This window comes from Urocitellus parryii, chromosome 1 (assembly GCF_045843805.1).
Source record: "Urocitellus parryii isolate mUroPar1 chromosome 1, mUroPar1.hap1, whole genome shotgun sequence".
Classification (NCBI taxonomy): Eukaryota; Metazoa; Chordata; class Mammalia; order Rodentia; family Sciuridae; genus Urocitellus; species Urocitellus parryii.
The window spans coordinates 166,980,361-167,007,716 of NC_135531.1; the positions used below are offsets into that span (position 1 = coordinate 166,980,361).

General features: G+C 59.4%; 1 protein-coding gene across 1 annotated transcript; it reads right to left on the reverse strand.

The window, feature by feature from the left end:
* Positions 1 to 1,502: 1,502 nt before the first annotated feature.
* On the reverse strand, positions 1,503 to 27,356 carry Wnt9a (Wnt family member 9A). The gene is made up of 4 exons (XM_026379953.2): positions 27,175 to 27,356; positions 7,414 to 7,670; positions 6,419 to 6,681; positions 1,503 to 4,365 (listed from the first exon to the last, which is right to left on the reverse strand). Exons 1-4 carry the CDS (start codon positions 27,267 to 27,269, stop codon positions 3,883 to 3,885), a joined length of 1,098 nt encoding a protein of 365 aa, XP_026235738.1. The 5' UTR covers positions 27,270 to 27,356; the 3' UTR covers positions 1,503 to 3,882.

Below are 27,356 nucleotides of genomic sequence, written 5' to 3' on the forward strand. Positions count from 1 at the left end.
ACAGGCATCCAGCAAAGCTGCCAGTCAGGCCACCACCCTCCCAGCCCCCACACTGGCCAGGACAGAGACCCCAGCCCAGAGCTCTGGGCTACCAGGAAGGGGCTGTGACCCTCAGTCCCACCTCCAGGATGGCAGCTCCAGGTGCCTTGTGCTCCAGAACTGCCTAGAAGCTTCTCCTCTGCCCTAATAGGTGGGGAGCACCTGGCAGCCTACAGGGTGTCTCTACCCACCTGGCAGAAGCGGTTGGTCAGGAGAGGTTTTCCTTCCTGCCTCAGGCTATGGACCTGTTGGAGCTCAGAGCTGAAGAGGCCAGAGAGAGGGTCAGGGGGTTCTGGAGGCAGGCCCCCCTTACTGCACAGGGCAAGGCGGCAAGCTACAGCCCAGCACTAGTCCCCACAGCACTCACACATGCACACGCATGCAGAAAAACATGAACAACACACATGCACACACACAGCATGCAGACTGTGGAGCCAGCCATGGGTGAGCACACAGATATGTGGGCCATGTATGTGTGCACACACACACTTGGTACATGTGAACAAACATGGTCCCAGCCATAGACATGCATGTATAACAGATGCATGGACCTAGCCCCTCTGAACACATACGTACACACACGTGGACACGCAGACGCAACTGCACACAGCCACAACGCCACCTGTATGCACGCTTGCAGGTACAGACCCTGAACACTGGACGATCCACCCCACACGGGAACCCTAGCTGCACAGCTGGGACCCAGGACCCACCGGAGAAGACCAGTCAGGGTTCCTCAGTGGGGCAGGCCATGGGAAACTGACCCGGCCAGATTCTCACCCAGGCTGGACAGTTCTGCCTCCAACATTCAAGAACAGGCCCACTCAGGCCTGGCCTGCTGGGCAGAGGCCTGGGAGCTAAAGGTATTCTGTGGAGATCCTGAGAGGGGGACTTCAGCCCAGTAGAGGCCAGAGGCTGGAGGCGAGGACTCAGCATTGGGGGCCATCCTCCCTTTCCAGGAGAGTCCCAGGGTCAGGAAAGAGAATTTGGAATTCAAATTAGGCAGATTTGAATTTCTCCATGGAGGCCTGTCCCCGATGCTCCCCGAGGCCCAGGGAACAGGTGGAAGGCTGAGAGGGCAGCGACTCAGGGGAGTCAGGGCACGAGCAGGATCCATCAGGGGTTCCAGCAGGATGTGTCAGGGGGTGGGGACCATGGTGGACTTGAGTAGGAGGGCTTGGCCTGTTGGGGGCCGTCCCCTGGACAGCCTGGGAGGAAGGGAGGGAACTGGGTGGGAGTGGGTGAGTAAGCCCCTGCCCAGAGGACACAGGAGGTAGAGAGACCAGTGGGGCCTGGGCAGCCACATGGCATGGGGACACAGGCCCACCACGAGCAACGGCTCCTCGTCCTGGGCCCACATCTTCCTCCCCAGTCCTCCTCACATTCCCCACTCCCCTGCAGCCACCTCCTTTGCCTGCCCCAACCCCCAGGGCCCCTGTGAAGGTGGCAGACTCAAGTGGGCATAACTTAAAATACATTTATTTAGTACTCCATTTGTTTCTGGTTCTGTTATACAAAGCTGTTAAATAAATACATTCTCCACAGTCACTCGGGTTCACACCCACGGGCTACAGATGAGGTAGAGAAATCAACAGGCTCCCGGGAGCCTCAGCACAGGGACGCCCCTCCCTCCTGGGCCACCCACCCGGCCAGAAGCAGGCCTCAGGTCAGGCCCCCGCTGGGCTGGTGGGAGCAGGTGGATGGGGCAGAGGGAGACCACTGGCTCTGCGCCCCACAGAACAGCTCCTTCCACGCTGTCCCACAAGGTCAGAGGCCGCAGCCGGCACGGTGGCCTCCTCACTGAGCAGGACGCTCTGTGTGTCTTTAGAGAGAAACAAAACCACCAACAGACCTCTGCAGGCCGCCTCGGGTGAAGAGCCTGTTCTGAATGTTGAGGGCAGAGCTCAACTGGTATTGGGTAAGAAGACCCTGGCCCTTGGGTGTCCTTCCACGAATCACACGACTGAGCTCCAGTCTCAGGGGCAGAGTGGCCAGGCCTGATGCTTGGGACCCTGACAGGTGTGGACACCTGGGAGGACAGGCACCCGGGCCTGCCAGCCACTCTGCCCCTCTGGTCACCTCGATGCAGCCCTCACACAGCCCACCCACACTCACTTGCTGGGACGGGGCCTTGACCAAGGGCTACCATCTGAACCCAGGAGAATAAACGGTACTGACACCATTCAGAAGGACCAGAGACCTGCAGCCACATAAACAGGCTTCCTTTCAAAAACAGTTTCCCCTTTGCTTCCTGGACACCGGGCTCTGAGGAGCCCACTCCTTGCTCAGTAGTTCCACACCTGCCTCCTCCTAGACCCCATCCTACATGAGGCCACCCACCCAAAAAAGCTGCAGGCCAGACCTCTGCGAGCCAAAGGGCCACTATGTGGTACACCAAGGAGGTGGGACAACCCAAGTGACCGCTGACCACACCAGCACAGTATGCACACACGACCTACACTCACGCAACACACACACCCCCCACACACATGCTCAAACCAAACTAGGTCAGTGTCGGTCACCCCTCCCCCTGAAAAAACAACAGCATGGCCCCAAAGAAGGGTGTGCCACTGTCAGAGGCCAGCCAGAGACTCTCCAAGTGCGTCTGTCCCTGCCTGCCCCCACCCCTGTGACACACGAGCAAGTGTGGTCTCTCCATGGCATGAACCTTCAAAGGATGGCCTTGCCTCTTTCACCAAGCCCACCCCTCTGCCACCCCAAGGCCCAGAATCTGCAAGAGACCCTGGTGTTGACTTTCTGCCCATAAGGTACAGAGCACAGCCACCAAGTGGCACTGGCCCCTTGGCATGGGGTGGGGGGCCGGCTTCCAAGAAGCTCTGTAGGCCACTTGCTTCATTTAACAATATCATCTCAATTTAGTGGTTTCAAAAGACAGGGCAAACAGGTCGGGAGGAAGACTGGAGCACAGGGACAGAGGAGCCCTCCCTGCCCAGCTCAGGGCAAGACAGAGTCAGCCCAAGAGGCAAAGGGGATGGAGAAAATAATAATTATTATATTAGTTAAATAATAATAATAATAATATATAATATAATATAATATAATATAATAACTTAAAGTTACTGATACTCCAAAGAGAAGTGCTCGATGTCAGAGAGGGAAGGCAGAGTCCTCCCCGCCCGGGCGCCTGGGCAGCAGGGCCCTGGAGATGGAGGGCTGTGCACTCTCCTAGTGGTTTGGCTCTCTGAAGACAGTGCTGGTGCTGGGTGCCGGGACAGGCCCGTGCCCCATGGCGGCCTTGTGGTCACAAAGGTGCACCTGCCCTCCAAGCCTCAGAGGGAGTCCGGAGGCAGGGAGGGGCAGCCAACAGACTGGGGCCCAGATGGGGGACTGGTGTCAGGGATGGAGACAGCTGAGAAAGCATTGCTGCAACGCTCTCGGGTCATGGGAGAAAGCTCAGGCCTTGGGCAGGAGCACAGGGGTTGGGGAGGCCAGACAGAAGCTGGCCTCCACAGCTGACCCAGACACCAACCTTGGGGCCCTGGGCTCAGCCCTTGCAGCTAGAGCTGCCTCCTGCTGCACAATGCCTGCCACAGCTGGGGTTCAGTCCTTGCAGGTGTGAACCCTGCACTCCGTGCATTTCCTACACCCCAGGCAGGGCTGGAGGGCGGGCCTGGGCTCAGCCTCTGTAGGTGTAGACCTCCTCTCACTGTGTGCATTGCCTACACCCCACACGGCAGGGCTGGAGGGCCTGGGCTCAGCCCCTGCGGGTGTAGACCTCCTCTCACTGTGTGCACACGGCAGGGCTGGAGGGCCTGGGCTCAGCCCCTGTGGGTGTAGACCTCCTCTCACTGTGTGCACACTGCAGGGCTGGAGGGCCTGGGCTCAGCCTTTGCAGGTGTAGACCTCTTCGCGCTGTGTGCACTGCCGGCACTCCACATAGCAGCACCAGCGTACCTGGCACTGGCAGGGCCTTGTCACCACCCGGCTCTGCGTGTTGTGGCCACGGCCACAGCAGATACTCTCACAGTTCTTCTCACGGTGGCACCTGCGGCCAGCTGTGCCTGGGGAGAAGCGGCCGGCCAGGCAGAAACTGGGTGAGTCGTCCAGGTGCACGAGCTCGGGTGTGCGGGGCAGCGGGTCAGCACTGCCCACCCCTGAGGCCCGGCCTCGTGGTGGGGAGATGGCACCTGCCTCACCCGTGGCCTCGTTGGTGGTGCTGCCCACCTTGAGCGCTGTCTCGTACTTGTGCTTTAGGTGCTTGCCCACCTCGTGGAAGGGCGCCAGCTGCCGCCAGCAAGTCCGCACGGTGCAGGAGCCTGACACGCCATGGCACTTGCACGTGGTCTCCACCCCGGCCTTGATCACCTGCAGAAGGTGTGGACATGAGAGCACCTGCCAGGTAGCCCAACCACCCACCCAGGGCTGGACAGACCCAGACCTGGCCAGCAGGGGTCATCACCATCTCTCTGACATGGAGGCTCCACTCCCTAGTCCCTGTGCAGGTCCCTCTCCCTCCAAGCCAGGGACTACCCAGGACAGAGGTCCTATAACTGCACCTTAGCTTCCAGGACACTTCCCCAAACCTCTGTGAGCAGACACCCCCCACCCTGCTGAGACACCCTTTCCTGCCTGGATGTCCACCCCTCTTCCCCTTCAACAACCCTAGCCCCACTGAAGTCTGCTATGTCACTCACTGGACAAGCTGGACAACCGTGCCCTGACCCAGGGTCTGCACCTGGGCTGACCGGTCCCTACCTAAGTACTGGGGACCCACAGGCACGGCCCTGAGACCCAGCTGCTGTTGTAGGTCAGGTGCTGCAGAAGGGCAGAAGCCCACTCCTGACAGCGAGAGAATTCTACTGCTGGAAGAGCTTCCCGAGCGGGGTGCTCCTCTGCCTCTCCAGGAGCAGCCCCAGCTGAGCACCCATGGTCCACACTGGGAGGAGGTTGGGGTCCCAAGAGGGGCTGGCTTTCCCTTGGGATCTCCAGCCTGGGATCTCTTCCCTGGGGCAGAAGCAAGTGGGGAGGGGACTAGCCCTTTCCCAGGTGGGCCCTGAGCCAGACCACGAGTTCCCACCATGGCCCCAGGAGGGCAGGCTGGGTGGGGGGGTTAAGAAATGCAGCCACCTGCCCCCTCCTGCGGCCAAGGAGACTCCACTTAGTGATGCTTTGCTGAGAAACCTAGACGGGTTTAATTAAAATGTGGCTGCCCCAGGTCCAGGGCTTTTCACATTCTGACTCTTCATTAATAGCTCACAAAAGGGCGACAGGGGAAGGAGGGGTCAACACAAAGGAAAACCAGGGCCTAGCCAGGGGATTTAATCTGCCCTCCAGTTTCACCCGCCTGCCAGCCGGCTCAGGAAGGCAGGAGGAGGCAGCAGAGCACTGATGGACAGGGAGACTGAGTGCTTAACAAGTGCGTGGCCAGAACTCTGCCTTCTCATAAAGAGGCGTGCTGCCCCTGGAGGCGTGCTGCCTCTGCCCTCCTGAGGCCCAGGCTGGGCCTGGAGTCAGCCTTTGGTGGTCAGGGCTGGTTGGGGACTGGGGTCGGGTGTCTTAGAGTTAGGGATCTGCCCCTCCCTTGCAGGAGCCAGCATCTGGAGCTCTGGTGACTCGGGGAGGGAAGGACAGCCAGAGAGCCAGGTTCACCCAGGCTGCAGCCCAAGGCCTCCCAAAGGGCCCACTGGAGAGCTTGGAAATTTCTCTTTCTGAAACTTGAGTCTTTTTAGTTGGGTCTCTTGTAGCTAGCTCTGCTTGGAGTCTGGCTATAGAGGGGCCAGCAGAAGAGGCATGGACAGCCCTGAGTTGGGTGAGTGGGTTCTGCACTCCCAGACTCTTCCCAGGACCCCCAGGCGACACATTCCCTCTATGGCTGCTCTCAACAGTCTTGGTGACAAGCCTGAGGGCTACCCTGGCAGAAGGGGCACATCCCGCCGACCCCTGGTTAGACGACAACCCAGGAACCCTTCTGGGCTCTAGACCAGCAGTGGCAGGCCAGAGGGGCCCATCCAGCTGTCCCTCCCAGACTATCGTGGGGCTTCCAGCTCCTCTTCTCCACAGGGGATGCAGGGGATGTCTCACTGGGGCACGACGGGGCACCCCTCCATGGCTAGTGCCCCCCATCTGTCCTGTGGTTAACAAGCTCTACAGGAAGTAGCCTCCGTCTAGCAAGCCCCTCCCTTCCTATGTCTACTCATCCACATTCAACCGGAGGCCTGCACCCAGCCCCTTCCCCTCACTCTGGGCCCCGCCCACTGCATGCCCAGCTCCACCCACCCTGCGCCTTGCCTCTCCACAGATCCTGTACCCAACCCACCATGTCTTGCCACACCTACTCACTCTGTACCCCGCCCACCTGCCCCTGTCCCTTCCGGGGCCTTCAACAGACCCACCCTGCGCCCTGCCCCGCTCTGCTTGCCTTCACACCCACGAGGTTGTTGTGGAAGTCCACTCGGGCTCGCAGGTCCTTGCTTGACCGCCTGCCCAGGAACTCCTTAACGAACTTGCTGCTGTACTTGAGGTTGTCCCCGCAGCCGCCCCACTGCCAGGCCTCTCTGTTCTCCAGGTCCGGTGCCTCGTCACACGTGCAGCGCTCCATGCGCCCCGCGCTGCACGCCTTGGCCAGGGCGTGTGTCAGGCCGGCGGAGGAGATAGCATAGAGGAAGGCGGTCTCCTTGAAGCCTGGGGTCAGCAGGGGCAGGTCAGTGAGGCCAGGTAGCCAGGTAGGCCCCAGGACCCTGCAGCCCACCTGGAGGTTCCCATTTCACACGTGTTGCAGCCAAACCACAGCTGGGGGTTCTAAACCATCCCCTCAGGTGGGCAGGTGTGTGGTGCTGCCTGCCTGGGGTGCAGGGCACGTCCTGGGTGCTGGAACTCAGGGTGTGGCCCTGCCCTGGCCTCAAGTCCCCTATGCTTGGTTTCCTTTGGTTTTGTTTTGGCCGTGCTCAGGATGGAATCCAGGGCCTTCTCCGTGGAGGACCTCCCTAAGCATCTACCGCTGATCATCCACGCAGCACCCCAGCCCTCAGCTGGGGCAAGGCTGTGGAGGGGCCCCGACCTCTGTGCCCCAGGTGCAGGAAGGAGGAGAGGAGGGCTTCTCCTTGGGTGGAGGTGTCTGGGCACTCAGATACCTGGCATGAGTCAAGCACTCACAGATAGCCCCGGGACCTGTCAAAGACTGAGCAAAGACGTCCTATGCCACCAGGCCCTCCATGAGTGTGTGTGATGGAGGGGATGGGTGGAGGGAGGTGAGAGGCTGCCCTGTCCAGGCCCCAGCCACTGCCAGAAGCCAGGCTTCAGGTCACCTGGACCCAGAGGAAGAGAGCATGCAGGAGGGATATACCCACAGCCCTGCAGTCCTACCTTTGCCACCTGGGCTCTTTGGCCAGATCTGGGCAGGGCCTTGGCACTCACCTCTCTTGAGCAGGCTGGCACGGTAGCGGCCCTCCAGGGTGCAGTTCCAGCGCTCAAAGCGGAACTGGTACTGGCACTCGAGCGCACTCATGCTCACTGCCTCCACCAGCGTCTCCGCCACGCCCGGGTCCCGCCGGCACATGCGCCTTTGCTTGCGCTCTAATTTCAGCCGGTCACAGGCCTTATAGTGAGCCTGGGCAGCCGCCTCAGGCTCCAGAGTCAGTGGGAGGATGGTCAGGGGCTCACTGCCAGTCAGCCTGGGGATGGAGAGGCAAGAGTGAGCCCCAGCTCCAGCCAGGACCTCGGGAGCTGGGGACAGAAGAACCATCCCACAGAGCCAAGCAGGAGGAGCCCAGCCATTTCAGGGAGTCCAGTCCACACCAGCCACACTGCCCAGACACATGGAGCCCCTTCCCCGACACATACCACCCCCACGAGCACGGCCAGGCTCAAGCTGCAGCAGGGGAAAGGGCCAAATCCAGGACTACAGCTCCCTGGTGTCCCTACCACACTCTGCTCCCCTCCCCAGCTTAGAGACCACTTCCCTCTGATGCCACCAGCTGGGGGTGTCCCATGGGTCTGTGGCTTCAGGGGCAGGCCTTGGCTTGTTCCTCCCTGCCTGCCTCTGCAGCCTGGTGACTGGGCAGGGTCTTTCAGTCTTAGAAGGACAGGACTGGCCACCAGAGTGAAAGGACAGTTCCCAGTGAAGACACCCCAGGGCCCAGCTCTTCACAGGTGACCAAAGAGCTCATCCCCCAGCCTAATGGCCGACCAAGGAGGGATTCGCCCTCCCCTCCTTGCCTTCCAGTCATGTACCCTCCTGCCCCAGGCTCCTGTACCTCCTTCCTCCGAATTCAAGCCTGCTAGACCCCCATGTCCCCACAGCAGATGGCAACCCCTGGACACTCCAGCAGGCCCTGGCCAGTACATATCTGTGCAGGCATAGGCTGTGCACACTGAGCGAGGCTCCCAGCCTCAGTGCCTCAGCCCTAACCCGGCAGCTCTGCACCCTGCTCCATCCCAGGACTGACACCCGAGTCCTGCCACCTCTATGCGTCACCCACAGGCCTCAGCACCCCATGTGGGAAGACTGCACATGGAGCCCGCAGGCACACGCACTTCCCGCCATGCCCAGGCCTTCATCCTTGGACGAGGAGGCATCTGTCTGCACGTGGGCAGAACTAAGTTCCCTGCCTCAAACACCACAGGAAATAGTCCCCTTTGCCCCTCAGCAGGGGCAATGCTGTTGTGCCCAGGCTCCTCTGGGAATGATCGGGGGTAGCTTTGGAACACTGCCCTCACCCGAATCCCTCGCAGGGGACTGTGGACTCACCTGCCTAAGGGTGGTCTACACGAGGGCTGGGGCGGGAGCAGGGCCAAGAGGTCGCAAAGGGGATGTGTCAGCCCCACAGCAGGGGTAGGGCCCTGGGAACATGGAGTGGGGTGGGGCCTCCAGGAGAGCAGAGGGGTGCAGGAGGGCACAGCAGGGCAGAGGCAGGGTCTCCTGGGAGCTCCCAGGTTGGAGAGAGGCTCTGGGTTGGGAGGAAGCTGACTGGAGGGCCAGGGCCAGAGCCCCACCAAGGTCTGGGCTTCACCTCCAAAGCTCCATCTGAGCAGAGGGCCTCCGGGAGGACCAAAGGCCACCGGTGGACTCCAGCCTTGCCAGGTGGCTGAGCTCAATGATGGCTCCAGACCAGGCCCCAGGAGAGCTGCCCACCAGGGGCAGGGGTGGAGGCAGGCTGGGGCAGAGCCTGGTGGCTGCCCACCAGAGAAAACCAAGGCAGGCAGAGCCACACCCCAAACTCAAAGGCAGCTCTCACCGAAGACCTCTGTCCCCAGATAAGAATGTCACAACCAGGTTCAGGACAGAAGCACCAGAAAGGCCTCAGCGTCCACTCCATGTGCCACGGCCTGGACTTGCCAAGATGCTCCCGTGTCCAGGGAAGCTCTGTGGCCCAGACCCTCATGGGGGTCTCATGGGGGCACAAAGTGCACATGGAGTTGTGGAAGGGGGCACGAGGGGCAGGCAGAGGAGGATCAAGGGAGACAAAGAGGAAATGGGGACAGGGGAGGGACTTGCAGGCCAAGGACACTTCCTGACACACAGCCAGTCGGGGGTGTTAAGACAATGACACTCCACATGTGTCTGTGCCTGGGGGACACTCCCTCCACTCCAGTGGGCCAGCCTGTCCCACTATAAGTAGGGACCCGGGAGGTCGGGTCTCCACCTGGCCAGCCTGTGCTCCCCACCCTCTGCCCATGGCTGACCCTGCCTTAGCTCTATGCATAGCCTCAGGGACAACTGTCCTACAGGCTCCTGTCCCAAGCCAATGCCATGTGAGGACCAAGGAGGGTACACAGGGGAGAGGACTGGGGCTGTGGCACACGACGGGGAGGCCCAGGGTGAGGAGGTGGCATGCTGTCTACTAGGTCAGGGCTCCCACCATACCAACCTCAAAGCCAAGAATGACCCTTGGAAGCCCTGGGGGAAGATGAGGAGGTCACACAATAACCTAGAATAGGAGCGCTGTCTCTGTGACTCTGAACCCAGCGGGTGTTACAGAAGCAATGATTAAGGTATTTCTAAAAATCTCTGTAGAGGGAGCAAAAGAAGAGACTTAAAGACCAGCAGACAAGTGACATATGGGGAAATATTATCAGTGTGCAACTTACATCCCTGAGCGAGAACTAACTGTGTATGCGTGCCATGCGTGGGTGTGTGTCTGTGGACATCTGTTTTCTATAAATGAACCCCAGGAGTCCATTGAAGTAGACAGGGTGGACAGGAATAAGAACCTTGTGTGCCATTGCACAGTAGTGGGACCACAGGTGGCGATCACGCAGCGTGCCTGACGCTAGGAGAGGACCTCAGACCTTCCCACCATGAACAACTGATAAGTGTCGGAGGAGATAAGATAGCTTCACCCGAGTTACACAACAAGCAGTCTACACATCAGAACACCAATGCACAGGTGTACGTTTTACGTATCAGTTTAAAAAACAAAAATAAAGACAAACAATAACAGAAATGGACAAAGGGGACAAACATGCAGTTCAGAGGAAGGAAACAGCCAGCTGTTGGGACGTGGGACACTCCACCACCAAACAGCACTGTTCTGTCTCTATCAGAGGAACACGCATCAAACCTGGGAGCAGACTGTGCGCCAGGACAGGGAAAGACAGGCTCTCCCTGGCGGGAACTCCAGAACAGTGTGCCTATAAAATTCCACGATTCATCCACCAACCTGGTCGGAATGTTTGTCCTCACCCCAGGCCACAGTGTCAGGAGGTGGGGCCTTTGGGACATGACGAGGTCACAAGGTGGGAGCCTCGTGATGGGATCAGTGTCCTGACTAAAGGACCCCAGGGAGCCTCTGCCCCTCCACCATGTGAGGACGTGGCAAGATGGGCAGCCAGATGCTCCACACCGTGCCCTAGGGCTCCAGGAGTGGGAGCAGTGCCACAGAACAGGCTTCACACTGGACGGCTCTGCCTGACAAAGGCCACCTGGGTGCCCTGGGTGCCTTCGAGCTGGGCTGGCTGAGCTCCGAGGTGCCAGAGGGGGAGTGAGCTCAAAGCAGCTCTGGTCACGATATCTCATGGGCCAACAGGCAGGTGGCCTGATGATGGGCCGAGGACACCGGATCCTGCAGACCATGCTCACAACACAGGATGGCTGAGTGGACTCAGGGAGGGAACAGGAGTGTGGCCGGTATGTCAGACCCACGTGGCCATGGGTGTTGAGTTGCCATTAAAGCAGCGGCAGCCACGGTGCACCCCCGACCCAGCCCCAGCCCCACTCAGTAGACAAGGGGCACTGAGCACAGGACAGAAGCCATGTGCAGATGCACAGGACAGGGAAAGGCCCACAACAGGTGACCTGGGGCAGGGGAAGCCTACCCTCTCCATGCGGCTGAAAGCCATCCCTGTGCCTGCCCACCCTGCACACCAGCCTGGGTGGCTGGCTCTGCCCACGGGGCTGCCACCTCGAGGCTTCTGCCTTGCAGAGTCCCAGGCAGGCTGGCACGCACCGCACAGGTCCCCGCCAACAGAACCAGCTGCCCACCTCACACGGACCACCTGCTGCCAGGCTTAATGCAGCTGCCACCCAGTCCCCAGCAGGCAACCTGCCGAGAGGGGGCAGACAGGCCGGCTGCAAAACCCAGCACAGCCACCTCCTGGCAGGGACAGCAGTTCCTCTGGGGCACAGGCCCTTTTGCCCACCCTGTGCCATCTTCTGCTCAGAGCTGGCAGTTCGATGGCACAACGGGCTCCACCTTGTTTAGATGTTCTTATTTCCAATTTTGGAAGTCTCATGTCATGACATACACAAAAATCCACTTGGAGTAGGTCAGGGAGTTGAAACCTACGCCTGAAACCATGAAACCACCGGTGAAAACAGGAAATGCACACGATGTTGGTCTTGGCGAGATTTCTTGGACGTGACCCAAAAGTACAAGCAACATCAACAAAGAGAGCACATGGGGTGGCATGGAGCTGAAGAGCTACACAGCAGAGGAGCCGGCCAACAGGAGAAGAGGCCACGGGATGGAGAGTGGGAGAGGGCACCCGCAAACCACATGCACACAGCCTGGAGACAGGTCTCTCCAGGTTGCTGAGGTTGGCCTCAAATTTGTGGTCCTCCTGCCTCAACCTCCCAAGTAGCCGGGACTATAGGCGTGTGCTATCATACCTGGCTCAGAATCATACCTCTGATAAGAGGTTAGTATCCAAAACATAGAAGGAAGTCAACTCAGTAGCAAGAAATAAATCATTTAATAAATGAGCAAGAGATCTAAACAGACATGTCTCAAATGAGGATGAAGAAATAGCTAACAGGTACATGAAAGAAAGCTAATCATCAGGGAAATGTCCATCAGAATCACAAGGAGACACCTGCTCACTCCAGGAAGAATGGCTACTGTCACAAATAGCAAGGACAGCAGGTAGGGGCAGAGGAGAGGGACATGTGCGCCACTGTGGAGGAGAATGTGGAAACTGCCCGTCCAATCATGTGCAACACATGGGGCACCTGTGGAGGACGTGGGTCAGCGTGTCCAAGAGGCACCAGAACTGCCCCTCACCACAGCCCCCTGCCCAGCAGCCAAGACACAGGAACAGCCCGTCCACCCACTGATAGCACCCACTGAGGCCCCGTTGACAGTTCATGCTACAGAGTTCAAGAGGCCGCACACTCGAGCAGGGGATTGTCAGGTCCATGGAGTGAATCAGGCTCTGAGACAAGGGCCACGCGAGCTCCCTTACACTCTGCAGCTGAGAAAGCCAAACGCTGCAGCAGTCGATGCTCGTCACCAGGGCCAGAGGGTTGGTCAAGGCGCATGGTTTCTGCTAAGCAGAAGAATAGGCTCAGGATGTCAGTCACACAGCATGGCGACTACTGCGTTCCTGAAAGATGCAGAGAAGCAACGCTTCCTTGCTGCAGGCACGCAGCCCCATGAGGCTGTGCAGGCGAGAACTCGCCCCAGCAGCCCTTCCACAGTGGACCATGCAGTGCCGACAGACACAGGCGATGGGACCTGTCATTTCAAAGTAGAAATGTAGAAAACACTTTTTAAAAATGAGCCCACCTGCTCTCACATCACGAAGGACCTTCCAAAAGCCCTCCGCCTGCTGACCTCAGGCAGCTCCCAGCGAGCCATACCAGCCGGAGCACACCATCTCTGGGAGGCCCGATGTCCCTAGGGAACACGACCGTCCCTGCATGACGGTCGAGAAGCCGGCCTCATGCCTGCAGCGCCACAGCCATTCCCGCCTTCCCATAGCCCAGTTCTTGCTAGGACTTCCTCAAGAGCTCCCTAGGCAGGCAGGGCCGTCTGTGGCGAGCCAGCTGACCGCCACACTGGGCTCCAGGGTCTGCGGGCATGGACTTGGGGTCCCTTCCTTTTCACTCCCTGGACTTGCAGGGGGTCCCTTCCTGTCTACTCTGAAAACTTCTGTCCTGGACTCCAACCTGTCTTTACAAGGTTCACTGGGCCCACTGCTGACACACAAATGATGAGTGGGCTCCTGTGCTGACCAGGCTCTGCTGCCTCCGCATGCCCTCACCACCACTGGAGGTCTTCCATGTTCTCTGCACACGACCACACGTGTTCAGAGATGGGCTTGGCTTCTTTGTAAGGTTCACAGTTGGACGACTGCATACGTGACTGTATGTCTGTCAGTGCACACACAAGTGCACAACATGGTATTTTGAAACATGTCTGCTGCATGGTGATCCGGTTGAGCTGGGCAGCCCATCCGCCACACCGCAAGCTCGCTCTTTGTGTGGTGGAGCACTCCCTACACCTAACTGGCATCTCCGCCCAGCCCTGGTGCCCACCACTCCATGCGCGGCTCTGTGGGCTTCCTGGAGAGGCTCTAATGGGTATAAGCCGGTCACTTATTTATGAAGAGTGAGCATAGCCACCCCCATCTTACACTTGAACTTCTGTGGGATGCCTCTTGGTCACCCAGGATCATGCTGCCGTTCCCTGTGGTTCTTACCAAAGAACCTTTCAAAATCCTTAAGTGGGCTGGGTGTGCTTGTGCACACCTGGAATCCTAGTAACTTGGGAGGAGGATTGCAAGTTTAAGGCCAGTCAGCAATTTAGTGATGCCAAAAGTAACTTGGTGAGACCCTGTCTCAAAAAATAAAAGGGCTGGGGACACAGCTCAGTGGCAAAGCACCTCTAGGTTCAATCCCCAGTGTAACAAAAAACTCCTTAGCCGTAGCACTGTCACACAGAGCTCTACATGTCTGTGGTGATCTGGAGAGACCAACCTACCTAGTCAGAGGGTTCCATCCTGCTGATACCCTGACAGACGGTCTCCAACAGCACTTGATGGAGGTTGCTCACCATTTTTGGCCCTTTTCTTTGCCTTTGCTCTTCCTGTCAAGTTCTGGTGCCTGGAGGGTGCTCTGAGTCTCCTGAAGGTCTGGACTAGGACAATCACGTCCTCTTCACTATCTGGAAGAACTTGCCATAAAGCCACCTACACCTGAGCTTCTCTTGGTGGAATAATTTCCATTCCAACCCCCTTTCTCCCTTCACTCTGAATGGTTGCGATTTAAGGCACAGACCATGTGTCCACAGCTGTGTATTCACAGTATGTGGGACCATCACAGCCAACTTGGAACCCTCTCATCACCTCAAAAAGAATCCACTTGCACTCATGTCATGAGGCAGCCTCCCGTCTCAGTGGACGCACCTGCTCTGGACAGTCTGAGGAGGTCGGAAGCAGCAGTGCCTATGCCCAGTGTGCTTCACCTGCCCCAGGACTGTCCAGGTCACCTCCATCAGAGCACATGTCAGAACTGCCTTCAAGAGGAAGGCCTCCCACCAGTGCACGCCACATTCTGCTTCTCTGTCTGTTAGGGATGGACACTTGGGTTGGTCCCACTTTCCAACAACTATGCCTGAAGCCTCTGGGAATGCACATGTTTGAGGAAGTGTCTTCACTTCTCTTGGGTACATAACTTGGGAATGGGCATGCCAGTCAACGCCAAGCTACACGCTTAGACTTTGGAGAACTGTCAGCGTATCCTCCCAAGTGGCTGCACAGCGCTGTCCATCTTTAGGCAGGGGACGTGTGCTCTGGACTTCCCCTTTACTGGATCAGGTGACCTGCCGTTGCTGCTGCTCCAGGTACGTGAGGGGCACACAGTCTGCACTGTCCTCCGCCACGTGCCCTGGGGTCCGCAAGAAGAGCTTCACTGGCTCCCAGGTATCAGCTCCGTGCTTTCAAGTCACACTCCTCCTCAAAATGGGCACAGAAGGCACAAACTATCATCCTTCCAGTGACTCCTGACCTGTAGTCTAGTCCCAGCACCAGGGAGGCACACAGACCCGTGCAGCACTCAGGGTCCCAGTCACAGACCAGGACAGCACTCCCGTGACCAGTCACAGACCAGCGCAGCACTCAGGGGACTGGTCACAGACCTGGGCGGCACTCAGGGGACCGGTCACAGACCCAGGTGGTACTCAGGGGCCTAGTCACAGACCCAGGCAGCACTCAGGTGACCAGTCACAGACCCGGGCAGCAGACAGCGCCATAGGCGCGGGCACAGACCCCAACACCTTACCTCGTGCATTGCACTCTCAGGTCTGGGGTCCTGGTGTGCTCTCTGGGTCCATCTGGGCCGCTGACCACGCTGCCCTGAACTTTGCCTTCTTTTCTGTCTGCCTGAAGTTTTCCCTTTGTTCATTAGAAGTCTGCTCACCTGCCCCCTGGTCCTCGGCTGTCCTCAGCACCAGGTCTGACCTGCTCCCTGGTTCTCGGCTGCCCTGGGGCACTGGTGGCACCCCCTGCCCCGCCCGGGGTCATGATGTTGGGCATAGTGGTTCCATCTCGGGCCCAAGAAGGCTGTTTCCTGGGTCTGCACTGGCCCTTCACAGGGACCTCACTCTCCACAGGGCCTTCTGCCTTTAGAGCTGGGTCAGCCCATGGCGCCCAGCGGCTCTGGGGAACACCACCTGGACCGGGTTTTTTCAACTGCTCTTACAGTCTTTGGCTCTGGTGTCCTTTAATCCTAGCGTGTCACATTCTTGTGCACATGTATTTTTGTTCCCCACCTGGGAAGACGCTGGGCCGCTTGAGTTTTCTTCATGGCTTTACTGGGCTTCAGAGACCTCGCCTCCTTTCCCTTCAGCCTCAGCCCAGGCCTGTTCCCTCCCCAGTTTCCCATCTCCGGCTGCACTGGCGGTTCTTCTGACCAGGCTCCCAGCTTCCTGACCTCCCTCCGTAGTCTCTGATGGCATCTGAGTCTGTTGCTGACCCTGTCCTGCCTGGCATTTCCACCTCTGGGCCAGTTCCTGTGGCGCTTGCTCCTCCTAAACATTCTGAGCTTAACTGCTTTGGTTGCCTTTCTTTTCTTCATTCTTGGTCTCCTGCTGTTGTCATCGGCCTTCTTGGGACGTGAGAAGGGCTGTCCCACTCTGCCTGGGATCTAGCGATGGGTCTGGATTGTCATCTCTGAGGTCCCAGCCACACGGCCCCGCAGGCCTCCTTATCCCTCACCACACACTGGTCACCAAATTTAAGAAATTGAACAGGTAGAGTCTGAAGCAGAGGACGAGACACTGTGTGGGTCAAGCTGAGTCACCACAGTGCACAGAGAGTTTGGTCACAGGCCTCTGGAGGAGCCTCCTTTGGATCAGGGGTCCTGCAGAAGTAGGGAAGGGCGACCCTCAAGGCAAGGTCACAACAGGGCTAGAGCCAGTGTCCTTGTAAGGAAAGGTGAGCACAGGACAGGGATGCTGCGTGCAAAGGGGCAGGTGTTCGGGAGATGCTGCCCAGGACACCTCGGGCCCTAGCAGGACAGCAGCTGGAGGGCAGGGGACCCTGGCTGCGGCCTTTAGAGGGAGCCCAGGTCTGTTTCAGACATCCTCCAGGCTCAGGAATGCAAATCCTCTTGCTCCAGGGTGCCCAGCTCCAGGTGCCTTGCTACAGCTGACCCAGGATGCTGATGCTGGTCTCAGGAAGCCTCCTCAGGGAGGGGGCCAGCCAGCCAGCCAGGTCCCCAGCCACACAGGTCCCACACCCAGAACACCCAAGGCCAAGGCCAGGCTGTGCCTGGGCCACACCAGCAACTCAGGCCAGCACCCTGCACGTCACCTGGCCTGCCCTGGGGGCCCAAAGATGGTGGTCTTGGGGTTCCCACGGGCTCCAAGGCTGTCCTCCAAGTACCCCGACCTGCAGCAGGCCCTGGGCTCTGCTCGGCCCCCACCTTTAGGGCAGTGCTGTTCCCATGGCTCTCAGCTTCCCTTCAGCTCGTCAGCTCTTGGGCAGACTCAAAGAGAAATGCACTGTGTGTGCACACGGCCTCAGATACACCTTCATGCACACCCACAAACACCCTACGGGCACCATACCTCCCCACCAGCACACTGCACACACAGACATATCCACACTTGCTCACACAGACATACCACACACACCCCCACACAAAGACATACCATACACACACACAGATATACTATACACACACACCTGCACAGACACACACACATACCCACACTTGCTCAGACATACTATGCACATACACACACATAGAGATATACCATACACACACACCTGCACAGACACACACAGAGACATACCATACACACACACACAGATATACCATACACACACACCTGCACAGACACACACACAGACATACCATACACACACACACATATACAGACACACACACAGACATACCATACACACACAGACATACCATACACACACACACACACAGACATACCCACATATGCTCATACATACATACCATACACACACATTTGCAGACACACAGACATACCATACACACACCCCCCACACACAGACACACACACATACAATACACACACACAGATATACCACACACACACACACACCTGCACACACACATAAACATGTCCATACATGCTCATACAGACATACCACACACACACACCCACACAGACATACCATACACTCACACGATATACCATACACACACAGATATATCATACACACACACACACAGACATGCCATACACACACAGATATACCACACACACCTACACAGATACACAGACATACCATACACACACACCTATACAGACACACAAACATACCATATACACAGACACACAGACATACCATACATACACACTTATACAGACACACAGACATACCATATACACACAGAGACACTCAGACATAATATATACACACCCACAGGCACACACAGACATACCATACACACACCCATAGACACACACAGATACACACACACAGATATAACCAAAATTCCCACACACACTTACCATACCACAACCACACACTTATACACTCACAGACTTACCCCCACTCACATACCCACACACATACCCCCACACGCTCACACACACATATACATACCCCCACATGCTCACACACACACACATAATACTCTCACTCCTGCATGCACACATCAAATCCACGCTGTGAAATACACACACATGCACTCACATATGTGCACATGCAATATACATACACAAATGCACACACGTAGCACACGTGTACAAACGTGCCCACGTATGTACAGACTCCACACTGCACAGGGTGAAGCTGTGACTCCTGGTGATGGACCTCCTCACTGGAAGAGGTGTCTGCACAAGCGCCCTGTGCACCTTCAGGCCACCCTCAGTGCCTGGCCTGCTGGGTGCTGTCAGCTGCACAGAGGCAGGACACTGAGGGTCAGGCTCAAGTGCTGTGGCCAAGGCTGCACGGCCACCAGAGGAGAGAGGCCAGACTGCCATCAGCTCCCCAGTGAGAGTCTGCAGCCCTGGCCCAAGGCCACAGCCAGCACCCACTCATGCTGCTTTCCCAGGGAGGAGTCCCTGCAGTCTCCAGGGGGTGCCCGCAGCCCTGGGCCCCAGGCAACCTGAGCCAGCTCCCACCCCATCATCCTGTCCCCATGGTTCAAGCTGCAGCTGTGGAAGATGTGTTGCCTTCCAGGAAGGGAAGCTGCTCTGGCACGGGGGTGGGTGGTGGTCGGGCGGACGGTGCATAGGGGTGGTCGTGCAGACGGGGTGGGGGGAGGTGGTCATGTGGACAGGGCACGGGGGTGGTGAGAGGCACTCTGAGGACAAACCCCACTCCGTCCCAGCTTCTAGGGCTAGAGAGATGGTCGTGCAGATGGGGCACAGGCAGGTAGTGGTTGTGCAGACGGGACGGGGGGGGGGATGGTCATGCAGACAGGCCACAGGGGCAGTGGTCATGTGGACAGGGCATAGGGGTGGTTCTTGCACACAGGGCCCGGGGGGTGGTCTTTCAGACGGAGCAGGGAGGGTGGTCATGCAGACAGGGCTTGGGGGGCAGTGGGCCTGCGGGGGGGGGGGTTGTACAGGGAGGAGGTCATGCAGGGAGGGGGGGGTCATGCAGACATGGCACGAGGGGCCAGTGATCGTGCAGACCAGCACTGGGGTGGTGATCGTGCATGGGTGGGGGGGGTGGTTGTGGGGACAGGGCAGCATGGGGGGTATTCATGCAGACAGGCATGGGGGTGGCGGTGGTTGTACAGATGGGCACGGGGGGGGGGATGGGGGTGTGGCCATGCAGACAGGCACGGGGGAGAGGTGGTCGTGCAGAGGGGGGGGGAGGTGGTTGTGCAGATGGGCACAGGGGGGCGATGGTCGTGGGGATGGGCAGGGCACTGGGGACAGTGGTCATACAGACGGGCATGGGGGGGCGGTGTCCTTGGGACGGGGCTGCCTAATGACAGCACACACAAAGTTCCAGGGCGCCCAGGCCTCTGCCTTGGAGGTGTGACCCTTGGAAGGGTCATAGGATGGCTTCCCTGGGCCCTGGAGACTGGCCAGAGCAGGGAACCCAGTGCTGAAAGGCAGGGGCCTGGCAGCCCACCATCCAGACCTGTCCGGCAGCAGCCCAGGGCAGTGAGAGGCACTCTGAGGACAAACCCCACCCCATCCCAGCTTCTGGGGCTGGGCCTGAGGCTGCCATGCCATGGCTGCCCATCTGACAAGCCCGGTGATCCCTGTCCTCAGGTGAGAGCTGGAGAGCAGGTCCCTCCCCAGGCTGACCAGGCTGGCAACGTGCCTGGTCACCTGAACTGTGAGCTCTTTCCCCTCAGGGCAGAGGGAGGGAGGCCAGGCCCCCACTGCTGCCCCTGACAGCCCTCTCCTGCCAGCAGGCCCGGCCACCCTGACGGCCACCCTGCCGGGACCCAGCGCTCCCCCAGCCAGGGCGGTTGAGCCAAGGCTGCACCCCAGGAGCCACAGAGCCCCGCCCGCCCCGTGAACCTCCGCTGGCCAGACAGCTTTAATTTCCATGTGAAACAAAATCAAAACAAATTCCAGCACTGAGAGCATGGGGCTGAGGTTACCCTCCACCCGCCCCAAGGCCTGCAGTGCAGCCCTGCTCGGCCTAGCTTCCAACCCAAGCCCAGGGGCATCGTGCAGGGCAGCAAAGACACTCGGTACCCAGACGTGCCCAGGCCCAGGCTGGGGACAGGAGCTGCAAGGCAGCACGGGCCCAAGACCCAGCGTCATTCAGCAGGCCCATGTCCTGGAGCCTACCAGAAACGGTCCTGTCCACCCTCAGTGCAGCCAGCTGAGTCCCACAGCCCCAGGCTCCAGGGCTGCGCACTGGACTCCTGGGGAGAAGAGGGGAGTGGTGGCTTCCTGGAGGAGCCACCTCTGCTAGTGACCTTGGCCCCTGTGGTCCTCACCAGCAGCCTGACCACAGGGAAGGCAGGGGCAGCATGGGACCCCCGTATCACTTCCTCCCAGAGATGGCATGTCCCCCAGGGCCTAGCACTGTGCCAAGGCTGTGGCCTGGGGCTTCAGCCCCACCATTGCCATTTGCCAGGACAGAGCATGTCCTGGAGATCTAGGGCCTGGACGCCTCTGGCAGCACCTCATGGTCGCCAGGCTTCCCACCCACTGGCCCTGGTGGCTCCGGGCCCAGCATCGTGGAGGAAGCCAACGCGGCTTGTGGCTTGCCTCTCCCTCACCTCGTCCGGCTGCCCAGCCCAAGGCACTGGGGCTGCCAGCTGGGCGGCGGGGTTTCCTCCTGTGGGCAGCGGCACTCGGCCAGCAGGGACCTTGCAGGAGGGGTAGACCCATGGGGCCCAGAGCAGGGGCAGCCCAGTGCCACCCAGACCGACGGGTACAGTGAGGCTGTCCCCCAACACCTGCCACTGGGCTGGGCCTGGCCCACAGATGTACTTCCAGATTAACCTCCACAGGAAAACCAGCAGGTTGCCAGTCCCTGATGGGCCAGGCTCTGATGGCTGCCCCTGTGGCCATCCACACCCGGGATCCCTCCTCACAGTGGTGTAGGCACACTGTACCTGGGCCACCATCCATGCATTAGAAGGTCAGGTGGCCTGGCAGCTAGGGGCATAGACCCTGGCCACGACCAGGTGTGGACACAGCACATCTGGTCAAGGCCAGCCAAGACAGTGGGCCAGGCCAGACTGCCTAAGGAATGAGTGCCATGAGCCCCGTAAGGTAGCAGAGGGACCCTATGGCCTCAGAGCCTTTGGGCAGGGGACAGTGCCCACTAGGGGAGACTCACAGTCCCTCCTGCTTGCCCTGGGTTTGGCTACCCAGGAGAATTAAACACAGTGGGGCTGTTAGGGGCTTCTGGAAGAGAGGGCAACCCAGGCAGAGCCTCCCGGACAGGGGAGGTCTCGGGCGGCAGCTGAGGGCTGCAGGGACACATGGCACCCTTCACCCTAACTCTGCAGAGTCGGACACCAGTCAGAAGAGAGTCCCCGAATGCCCACCTCCCGTGGTTCAGGGGCCTGGTTTCACCCGTGGTCACCCCAGGGTTCATGCGAGGCACGGGCCTGGTCCCCGATGTCTGGGCCTGGTCCCAAGCCTGCTGCAACCTGCCAGCACTGTGCACAAAGGGGCCGGGTGCCCAGCAGGCTGGGATCAAGAGGGCGAGGGCAGGAGGCCTGTCACCAGGTGCCACTCTTCTGCAGTCAGCAGGAGAAACAGGCAGTCCCACTCCCCGGTCACCCACACTTATCTCTCCTCCCTGGAGCCTGGGCCTCTGGGGAGGGATCTGTATGCATGTACTCTCTTCTGGGGTAAAAACTACCCACATGCTGTCCTGTGATGGCCACGCTCCAGGGCGGGGGTGGGGCCGGACTGACAGGAGTGGCCCCTGTCCTTGGGGCATCTGGACGCTGACTGGCACCCACCAGGCCCTGCCCAGGGCAAGATCCGAGCCGCCGCAGGAGGAGGCAGCACGTGGGGTGAGGATGGGAATGGGATTAGGCAGCTGACGCCCTGTCCAGACGGCCGGCTGTGGGCAGGACATCTGTGCACACAGCTGAGGGGACCAGGTGGCCGACACTTCCGCCTCACCTCAGATCTGCCTCGGGGGTGCCCTACACCCCTCTCCTAGAGAGAGCTCCAGGGAGCCTGAGAACTCTCACCCTGGGGTCTGGTCTTAGCCCACGTTGGGGGCCAGGGAAGACCCCTGCCAGGGATGGAGACACTGGGCAGGCTGAGGCTGCATGGAGGCCCTCGGTCCTCTGTGCTCCATGCAGGGGCTCCTCCCACCCGCACCCCAAGCCTGCCTGCACAGGCCCATCACTCCTTCTGCTGGTCACACAGGCCCTCATGAGCCAAGGATGGACGCCATCTCCATACCCACCTCCCCAGCCAAGGGAGCGCTCCTCCTCTGGCCAGACCCTGGTCTCCCTCAAGACCACTGCCAGCCTCACTTCCAGGGCGGCCTCAAAGAGGCTGGCCCAGTCTCCCCACAGCTCCCTCACTGCCCTGTCCTGGATCCCTCCCACCCTCGGCTCCCATGCTTTCCTGGGGTGGAACCTGGGGTCTCCATGGACAGCATTTGTCCACAGCATGACAGCCCCTCCTAATCAGGTCAGCCCAACCCCCCCTTCAGACTTCCCTGCTCTGTCCACTCTGCTCACAGCAGGAGCCCAGGCCTAGACACCCCCGCCCGCCAGCCCCCCACCCCCTACCTGCTGTGCTCCCACCACATGGTTCTCAAGCATCACAAAGTCCGGTGATCCAGGCCCCTCCTGCCTTATGCCCCCTCCAGGGGCCAGCTGAGTACCCCCAGACCAAGCAGCTGTCAGACCTGGGCGCATGGCCCCAAGGCATCCCCAGCCAGGAGCGGGATAAACACACTGGCAGGCGGGGGCGAGGGGTGGGCAGCCCCTGCCCTTTACCCTGAGGGGCCTGTATCCTCATCAGTATCCTCCACCCCCATAACAGCAGCCTCCTCTGTGAGAACAGGCCCTCACAGAAGGTTCTTGTGAACAGGGGGAGACCCCCCCAGACACCCACCACATGCTAGGATGTGGAAGCACCTGGGGGAACCACCACCTCCATGTGTAGGGACAAGTGTCTGCCTGCTCGGGGATCAAAAGACAAGGTTCTCTACCCAAGAAGAAAGCCAGAATAAGTAAAGAGCTCTTACAACTCAACAACAAAGACAAACAACCCCACTAAAACAGGCAAGGAACACAATAGATGCTTCTCCAAAGAAGATTATATACAGGGCCAAAAGCCACAGAAAGTTGCTCAACACCATTAGCCACCTTGTACGTGTATGTCAATACCACAAAGAGACGCCCCTTCACACCCTCCAGGGTGCCTAGAACCAGGAAAATATAAAATAAGTGTTGGAGAGAAAGCTGCCAACTGCAGCCATGTGCATGCTGCAGGATGCCAAACAGCACAGCCACTTAGGAAGACAGTCTGGCAGCTCCTCAGAAAGTGAGGCACAGATGACCAAAGGACCCAGGAGCCCCACTTCTAGGTGCAAACCCCCAAAGAGCTGAAGACACAGGTCTGCTCAAGGAAAAGCAATGCTCACACTCCCCTGTTCACAGCAACACTGTCCAAACAACCAGACAGCCGAAATAGCCCAACTATGTGTCAGCTGACAGTGCTTTGGAACACCTGTCTGTTCATCCCACGGAGGAAGTCAGACAAGGGGCAAGCACCAGCCAAGCTCGAGGTGGAGGACCCTGGAAATGACACGGGGGAGGAGCCAGACCAGGAAGGTCATGCGGCATGTGCTTCTGTTGATGGGAGGTGTCCAGAGCAGGAAAATCCACAGGGACAGCAGAGCAGTGGCCATGGGGCCAGAGGAAGAAGAGGGGGGCTGAGTGTTGGACAGGATGAGTTTTTTCAACCCTGAGGGCAAGGTTCTGGAATTAGTGATGGCTATGGGTGGACCAAAGGCTCCCAGTTGAAGAACTCGACGGGATGGGGGTTATATCCAGCCCAGTCTCAGCAGCCCTGCACCACTGGGCCCCTACGACCCCTCTTGGCCTGAAGCACCCAAACTTTGCTGCTTGTGCTGGTTCCAAGACCATCAACTCATGCTGATGTCTGGCCTGCTGTGGGGATGTGGCTGGGGACATCAGACCTGCAGCAGGCAAGAGAGAGGCAGAACCTGGCTTGCAGAATTCCATCAGGGCCCAGCTTCCCACCTCTGTCTCCCAAAGTGGCCTGCAAATGTTCCCTGAGTGATACAGAATGCAAGGGGTCAAACCCAAACCTAGCCCCAGGTGTATGATAGGCCTTCTGTGTCTTCTAAGAAATCAAATGGAAAGTCCCTTGCTCCGAGGGCCCTGCAGGGGGCTGGCTCTCCCCTGCACAGCACCCCTGAGAGGAGGGTTGCAAGCTGCCCAGGCCTGCCAGGAATAGCCCCAAGACCTAGACTAGAGATCTAGACTCTATACCCTTCAAAATACAAAACATCCCAGTGGAAGGGGGGAGGGCACCCCAATCTGTTCTAGACTTTCACCCACTGGGCCCTTCAGATTCATCCCCTCACCTGAGAATTCCGGGAGATGGGCAGGGGACAAGGGAGTCAAAGTCTGAAACCCACCCCCACGGCCACCAGGGGAGGACCGGGGTCTGTGACTTGGGGCTGGGCAGCCAGGCCCAGGAGCACAGGCATGTTGACAGCCCTAGGAGAGCCAGATGGGAATGCCACCTGCTAATCAGGCTAAGATGCAGAGCTGGTCCAAGGGGGAAAGAGGAGAGCCCCTTCTGCACAGCCAGGGGCCAATCTGGAGGGGTCCAGCAGTGGGGTGGCCAGAGGCCTGGAGAAGGGAAGGGCAGCCTAAGGTTGGGTTGCAGCTCAGGGAGGGGGCAGGGAGGGCTCCTGCTGGCCACGTGACCCTCCCCGGGGCCAGCCTCTCCTCTCCGGGTTCCTGGGCTGTAACTGGAGCTGCGTTCCTGCCTGGGAGCCTCGTGCCAGGCAGAGCTTTGGAGAGGGGGAAGGGAGAAAAGAGCCCTAGATTCCAGTTTCTTCTCCCTGCTCCCTGTCCACTCCAAGCTGGGGAGGGATGTCCAGAACACCCACACCTTCAGGGAGATTCCCCCAGGCTCCTCCCGCAACTCAGGCCCAGTGGAGTCTCTCAGCACTTGGGAACCTATCTCTTCCCTTGGCTGGGCTAGGAGCAGACCTTCAGCCCCCAGCCTGCCTTCCTCCACAGCATATTAGGAATCAACTCAAGGGAAGGCTCAAGGCACCTAGCCTGTCCCCTGGCTCAGGGAGGAGCCCACTCTCAGTCCACTAGAGTCCAGTGTCCCCCTACTTTGTGCCCCTACCGAGCACATCTGCTCTCAGCCCCCCTTACAGGACAGCTACCAGGAGAGCTATACTTGAGCAGCACTCAGAGGGGACTCCCTTGAGGGGTCCTTTGAGGCCACACAACTGGGCAGAGTGGCTGACCAGGAGAGACACAGTGGCACTGAAACCATTACTACCTGCACATGGCCAGCAGCCAGGATTATTAGGGAGCTCTAACACACAGGCACAGCTAAAACTGCAAAGCTTGGGATGGAGGCCCAGGATCCCATCCTCCCCATCTTCGTGGGTCTGAGAGATCCCAGGCAAAGCAAACCTGCTGCCCAGACAAGCCCAGGGTGTGTCAAGAGCCTGGTGAGCAGAGCCTCTTGGCCAAGCTGGAGAGTAAGGCACAGCTGGCGGATAAGGCTGTGACTCACGGTGGACCTGTGGCCAGACGGCCATTCTCCGGCCCTCCCTCCTGCCTCCTGCCCCGGGGGTGAGGCTCAGGGCTGCACAGATGGCAGGCAGGAGCTATACCCACAGTCCAAGCCAGGAGAGGGCCAGGGTGGGGACCCCAGGGGAACCAAGACACGAAGCTGACCCTGGAAGACAACCCTGGAGAAAGGAACAGACAGAAAAGGAGGAGAAAGAAAAACACAAAGGGAAAGTTTCCCATGAAAATATTTTATTTTCTTTGAGAACAGGATACACCTGCAGGGCTCCTCGGCCCAGGCCGGCCTCTCCCTGCCCTGGCGGGTGCCAGATTCTTGGACCAACGGGGCCCTCTGCCGGCGAGGCCGCTGCAAGCGCCCGCGCCTGGGCCAGAGGCGAGGGAACAGGTGACCGCGGAGGGCGGCGGCCCTGGAGCGGCCCAGGGCGCCCAGGAGGCCGACGAGGACCCAAGGAGCTAGCCAGGGCTCCCAGGGGCGGCGCCCGCTGAGGCGGGAGAGAGCTGGGGCGCTGCCTCACACCCTGGACCTCCGCATGCCCAAAGCGCAGCGTGGGTCCTTCTAAAGGTCGCTGGGTTCAGGCATCCCAGACCTGAGAAAGGGAGGAGATGGGGAAAAGGGGGGAAAAGAAAGGGGGGGGGGGGACTGACGCGCCGACAGTGCCGCAAACTGCTGTCAGAGACTCAAAACTGTGGGTAGCGACCCGCGGGACAGCAGCGTCCTCTGCCCTGGCCAGGTCTCACAGACGCGCTCCCAAGGGCCAGGGTTGGGGCCCGGGCGGGCGTCAAAAGCAACGCGCAAGAAAAATAAATTTCTCTGGCTTGGAGGGTTTTCTTTTCCCCCTTTGGGGCTCAGTGCAAGGAACATCTGGATTTTGTACGTATTTTTTTGTTGTTGTTAAATTAACTTCTCGAGGAGAGAAAGGGGGGTGGGTGGGCAAGGGCCGGGAGGCTCCAGCCTTTTGGCAGGAACACCGCGGCCTAAGGCGCCGACGGCGACGACTCTGGGGTCACGGAAGACCTCGACCCTGCGCAAACCCGTCGGGTATGCCGGCCTCTCTACCCCCAGTGCGCAGCGGGGGACACCGACCCACGGATCGAGCGACGCGCGAGCCGCAAACAAACAGCTCCAAGCAACCCGGGGGCCCCGCTGAGCGCTGGCCCGGGCACCCAGACCGCGCGAGCCCCGGGGCTCCGGGCACCCCCGCCCCGGCCCCGCCGTCCCCGCCCGCCTGCGCGCGCGGTCGCCCGCCCAGGGCACCTACCCGAAGTAGGCGGCCGAAGGGCGCAGCGCAGCGAGCAGCAGCGTCAGCCCGAAGGCCGCGGCCAGCCAGCGCGCCAGCAGGGACCCATCCAGCATCTTGCCGCGCCGCGGCGGCGGACCATCGCGCTCCCGGCTCCGCGCAGGGTGCGCCGCGGCCGCCGCCCTCTTATAGCGCCCGCAGCC

What these genes read in the sequence shown, in the direction of transcription:
- Wnt9a (XM_026379953.2), bottom strand. Translation starts at nt 27,269, where the DNA reads ATGCTGGATGGGTCCCTGCTGGCGCGCTGGCTGGCCGCGGCCTTCGGG. An exon ending in CCTTCGGCCGCCTACTTCGG is followed by an intron (nt 7,671 to 27,174) that starts GTAGGTGCCCTG and finishes CTCCATCCCCAG; the next exon opens with GCTGACTGGCAGTGAGCCCC. An exon ending in ACAACCTCGTGGGTGTGAAG is followed by an intron (nt 4,366 to 6,418) that starts GCAAGCAGAGCG and finishes CACCTTCTGCAG; the next exon opens with GTGATCAAGGCCGGGGTGGA.